We start from the raw sequence: 5,516 nt of genomic DNA, 5'->3' as shown, positions 1-5,516 counted from the left end.
GTTGAGCATCTCAGTGGACCAGTATTGGAATAGTGGTACTCGTATAATAATATGAACGTCGTGCCATGTGGCATTATGCTGATGAAGTCAGTACAAGTCTGGGCAGCTCCAGTGGAGAGTTGAATGGGGAGGATTAGTAACAGATGTTCAAGGACTACAGGCCAGCCAATAGGAGGGCGGGCCATTTGCTCTGTGGGCGGGGCTTAGCCTGTCCTCTGTGCTCAACATTCATTCTAACAGGTAGTTTAAAATCCGAGTAGGTCGACAGCAGCGGCGGCGACAGCAGGAGCGGACCGTAGAGGAGCGCAGTGTTCGACCAGGACATCTTTCTACTGGATATGCACGGCCCCCGCCGCTCCCTAGTATGCTGAGCAGGAAGGGTTCTTATGCGGGGATGATGAGCGCTGCAGCCGCAGTGGACCGCAGCAGGGTCGGGGAGAGGCTGCAGGCTGCGCTGGCCGGGCTGCAGGAGCTGCATCTGCTCCGAGACAGACAGAGCGACATGGTGAGCTGGGCTTTGAGGGTGGACCGAGAGGAGCCGGTGACCTCTGTCCACGCTGGTCCCGAGGGAGCCGGGATGATGGGGGCCGAGGAGCAGAGGTTGGAGGCGACGCTTTCAGCCCTGAAGCAACAGCTGGTAGGAAGTTGTTTAAATGAAAAGCAATAAAACGAGATAGTTAAAATACCTCTGTGCAGGTGAATGTGTTTTAAAAACAAACAAACACACACATTAGCTGATTTCTGATATAAATCAGAAATCAGCTAATGTGTGTGTTTTATTTATATTTATATATATATTTATATCTATATATCTATAGATATATAGATATATATCTCAGAAATCAGCTAATAGTTCCTTAAAATCCTTAAACACTGGAACCATAAAGGCTTGTAATAATTTACTGTTTAATTAAATAAATCAGCCGATGCTCATCTGGTCTTCAGTTATTACCAGACACACTTAGTGCTCTCAGCTGGGGGTAGGAAGTAGGATAGGTGCCATAAATCAAGGGTCATTGCTGTACCAGGGGACTTGGAGTAGTGTGTGTGTGTGTGTGTGTGTGTGTGTGTGTGTGTGTGTTGTGGACTGTAGGGGGGCACCCTCAATCATTAACCACTCTAATGCCTCAAAATTAAAAGAAAAGATGGTGTTTTGTGGTTGTTGTTGTTCTTGTTTCTCAAGTGTGCTCTACAGCCAGGCCTCTGAATGCTCCTGACAACAGGGTGTGAGGAGATCTTCATGATAACCTGTCTTCATGTTTGCTGCTGTTATAACTGAGCCGGGATTATCATGCTTGCCTTTCACCAGACGTGCTTAGGTTTATCAAAAGATATGTTGTGTAATTCTCAGGCAGGGAGAGTTAAATCATGTGTTTTAGTCACCCAAAGACTCATTCTGCATACCTGCTACATCTCATCTAAAAACGCACTGAACTATGCTTGGTTTTACTGGAGCGTGAAAGTAGAGGGTATTTTTTGCAGCCCTTACATTGAGAACAACTGTAACCGTAACAGTCACGACCAGCTGTAGCTGCAAAGCAAACACTTCATCATCCCAACCCCCAAGGTTTCCTCCTCTAACAGTTTACACAATGGCCAAGCCCTCGCTGTGGGGGAGAAATGAGTTACCCACCACTGCTTCTTCCATGCTCCCCCATGTCCTGCTGGGGTTAATCATCAGCCACAGCTGAGTCTGTCTAGTTTCTCTGATTGCTGTACATTAGAGCATCCTTCACCTAAACTAGCATCGCTAGCTTTAGTTTTCTGCTTCATTTTCCTTGTCAGAGTGTTATTTTAAAACTTGCTGTCCTGATCTAATTAGCTGGACATATTGGGGATTAGTGGCTCAAATACTACGTGTCCTTTTGTACAGTCTCGTCTTCGGAAGCAGGATGTTGGACTGAAGACTCACTTGCAGCAGCTGGATCAACAAATTAGCGAGCTGAAGCTGGATGTGAGTAAGGCCTCCACAGAGCAACTGGAGAGTGACAGCAGGCCAAGTTCAGGTCAGGAGGCACATACCTTTTAGGCGCATGACTATTAAGTTCTGAGAAAAAATACTTACGAGTAATCCTTCATGCCATCTCCAGGTTTCTATGAGCTCAGCGATGGGGGCTCTTGCTCCTTGTCTAACTCCTGCACCTCCGTGTACAGCGAGTGCCTTTCTTCCTCCCAGACAAGCCTTCTTCTCCCTCCCATGAGCCCTGCTAATTCTCACATTAGCCCCCCATCACAAGTTAATGAATGCCGCCGGCGCTCAGCTGATGAAAGCACTACCCAGCCCAACCCTCCCCGGGCTACAGGCGTCCATCTTGGCAGCAGCAGGATTCGGGCAAGCACTACTGTCATTGAGCAGGGACGACCAAGACCAGTGTCAACAGGTAGCCACATCTCTAATTTAAGCCACTGTGGCAAGCAAGTTAATGTGCACTTTTCTGTGTAATAATTCTCAGTAAGAATTGTTGGTGCAAGGTTCATCACTACTTCTGTTGCCTTTCAGGGGATCTGGATAGGATGATGGCCCAAGGACCAATCTTCTACAAATCTGTGGATACTAAGAGACCTACAATGTGCCCAAACCTCAAGACCTCCGCAGTGGACCCCAAGTTCCAGAGCAATTTGGTGTCCCGCAGTGGGACTGAAGTCTACCAGTACCCCAGCCCCCTGCATGCTGTGGCTCTCCAAAGCCCAATCTTTACCCCCGGGGCTGAAATAGCCACACCTGGACTTCTTGAAGAGGGCAGACCCCCAGTTCATGATGACACACTCCGGAGGGCCCAAATGGGTTATAATATGAAAACCTTGGGGTACATTGACAGGTTAATCCAGCGCAGTTTAAGCAAATTCCAGAGTGAAATGGGCACAGAAACCCTGCAGACAAACAGCGACTATCACAGGAGACCAGCTGAAGTCATAACTGTGTTTCCTGAAGTACCCCAGAGAGAGCTGTCTCCTCTGCAGCCTCTTGCAGTGCAGACCACAAACCCCATACCGGTAGATAATGACCACAAGAGACACTGCATGACATACTGCAGTCAAGACACAGCTGATAACACACACAACCGGTCAGTAAGGGCTCCTGAGGTTTCATACGGGTGCTCCTACCCTGCTGCCATGAGGGAGTACAGCTCTGACGAGGTTACCGCTTTGTCTCTGAGGAAGAGCGATAAACCCCAGGGAGAATACGGAAGTGTAGGGAGAAGCCACTCAGAGAAGAAATGTGGCGAGAATTCAGCAATAGGGCCCCAAGAAAGAAAGGGTCATAGGCAAAGACCTGACATGTCTCACAGTTCCAGCACTGAGGAGAGTCAAGGCTTTGAGGTTCACACTGGACACACAGCCTCCCCTGAGTTTGTCCATGCCAAATTTGTCCCTGCTGGCTCTCAGAGGGTCAAGGTGAAACAGGCAGACCGCAAAACCAAAGCTGTTAAACTCAGAAGAAAAGGCAATGAGAAGCCTCGAGCACCGAGGCAGCAGCACGGCTACTCGTCTGGTGAAAGAACCAGAGAGTCCAGTGGATCCAAGGGAGAACTGAGAAGATCAGGAAAAGGCAAAGTCACCCAGAGACTTGGCACCTGTCACGCAGAAGAGCGCAAACAGGGCTCAAGCTCAGATTCGAGCCATTGTGGTGCGGGAATGATGTACACCCACAAGGTCTATCCCAAGCAACATCCCATCCCTGCTTTTACCAAGCCCGGGAAAAGCCGGAAACTGCAATGCGCAGTGTACGAACAGCCTATAGATCAGAGGAAGAAGAGGCAAGGGGCTGCCAAGTGGCCATCTGAAATGGAGATGTTCCAGGCCTCATGTGTTCAGCGTCAGAGGTCAAAAGAGCCCATTGGACCAGCAGTAGGGAGCATACAGATGGTCCGCAGTATGGGTGCCAAGCAAGGCCAGTGGATAGGACCCCCTTACCCCTTCCAATCCTCCATGTCCTCTCACACTTTCCTAGCCAGTCTCAATGCCAGATACCCCCCAGCACCCTTACACATGTCCAGCCTCTACCCACCCAGATGTGAGTCAGAGTATTCAGCTGAATGCGCCTCACTCTTTCACTCTACCATCGCTGAGAGCAGCGAGGGGGAGATGAGTGACAACACCACCAACCGCTTTGGAGATAGCGAGTCAAGCCAAAGCTTCCAGTCTTTCTCAGACTCTGACAGCAGCCTGTCCCTGGATGAGGGGGAGCAGCTGGACAGCCATGAGGAGGAGGGGGGTCTGGTGTGGGCTGAGGCTGCACTGGGGCCCACTGCAGCCGGAAGAACCCTTCAGCAGCTCCCACGCCCTGAGCCTTCAGCCTGCCGCATCAAAGCTTCCCGAGCCCTGAAAAAGAAGATTCGCCGGTTCCAACCCGCTTCGCTGAAGGTCATGACCCTGGTGTAGTAGTTAACTTACGCACAACTGTAATTGTTGGGGGAGGGGCTCTAGGAAAAGCTCTGACATCATCGCCTGGTTTTTCATCTTCATCACTGATGCCATTTAACTGGACTGCATCGGTGCACTGACTGTGTTGTTGAAAGGAAAAAAAAGTGATTTAAACCAAGTCTGTACAAAAGGTGTATTGTATAAAAGCATGTAAAACACAATAATTATACTGACACTTATTTGTAAATACTTATGTAATTAGCATCCCATAGCATGTGGCCGTCATTGACGATTTCCTGAGCAAAATGTCTCTTATATAATTGTCGGTATGTTGAGAAATAAAACAAATCTTTTTTTTTCCTTATTCCACTAAATAGTGTATTTTCTGTTAACTTCTTCATTCATTTTTCTATTTGATTTTTTTGACTCCCCATGTCTGTTATAATAAATTGTCAATAATCTATGTTGAGACAGTTTGCACTGAGTTTTTTTATGCATGCATCTTTGCTCTTATATCCATCAAGCATTCCTCTCTGATAGAGAGGCTCTGGTATCAATACAGTTAATAATCCTGCCACTCTCACACATGTTGGAAAAAAAAAAGATCTCTTAATCCTGACAAACGTCCCGCTGGGGTTGACCAATTTAGCGCAGATAGCTCCAACAGCTCCTTATCTGGTTTCCTGACTGTGCTCAGCTGCTGGTTTAATAAGTTGCAGCTTCAACAATCAGGCCAGACGGTCGTGTTTAATTAGTGGGCTACCAGACATTTAAATGCAAGTAAACACATTTACTCTGAAGAGCTAAAACATGACCATGCACTAAGTCAGTGAAGCTCAGGTTTCAGGACACGAGGGTTTCAAATCAGTTGGTGTATATGGCAAAGAAACAGCGGATTTAGGAGGAATGACAGAAGATAAGAGGCTCCTGGTTTCTCAGCTGTCATAGGGGGATTATACAATAGGCAGCTGCACAGACTTTAAAAATAATCTCATTTCCAGAATCTGCCTTGGCATCTTTCCATTAAAATTCCTTCAAAGATGGGGTGAGGAAAAGTCCACTTGTGAAGGTAAAAGTAATCCAGCGACTGGCCTTCCAAACATCTCTCCCGTGGTCATATGTAATAATGTTTCCCCCCCATCAGGCGGCTA

The 5,516-nt window shown here is 47.8% G+C and overlaps 1 protein-coding gene across 1 annotated transcript; it reads left to right on the top strand.

The window, feature by feature from the left end:
* Positions 1-228: 228 nt before the first annotated feature.
* dact2 (dishevelled-binding antagonist of beta-catenin 2) lies at positions 229-4,820 on the top strand. Its single transcript, XM_086180170.1, has 4 exons — positions 229-637; positions 1,874-2,006; positions 2,091-2,381; positions 2,501-4,820. The coding sequence occupies exons 1-4, from the start codon at positions 365-367 to the stop codon at positions 4,381-4,383; spliced, it is 2,580 nt and encodes an 859-aa protein (XP_086036296.1). The 5' UTR covers positions 229-364; the 3' UTR covers positions 4,384-4,820.
* The last annotated feature ends 696 nt before the right edge of the window (positions 4,821-5,516 follow it).

This window comes from Aulostomus chinensis, chromosome 16, assembly GCF_037954235.1.
Source record: "Aulostomus chinensis isolate RoL2024-O1b breed Wild chromosome 16, RoL_Achi_v1.0, whole genome shotgun sequence".
NCBI lineage: Eukaryota > Metazoa > Chordata > Actinopteri > Syngnathiformes > Aulostomidae > Aulostomus > Aulostomus chinensis.
This window is presented reverse-complemented; position numbering and strand designations above follow the sequence as displayed.

What these genes read in the sequence shown, in the direction of transcription:
- dact2 (XM_086180170.1), top strand. Translation starts at nt 365, where the DNA reads ATGCTGAGCAGGAAGGGTTCTTATGCGGGGATGATGAGCGCTGCAGCC. An exon ending in TGACAGCAGGCCAAGTTCAG is followed by an intron (nt 2,007 to 2,090) that starts GTCAGGAGGCAC and finishes TGCCATCTCCAG; the next exon opens with GTTTCTATGAGCTCAGCGAT. An exon ending in ACCAAGACCAGTGTCAACAG is followed by an intron (nt 2,382 to 2,500) that starts GTAGCCACATCT and finishes GTTGCCTTTCAG; the next exon opens with GGGATCTGGATAGGATGATG.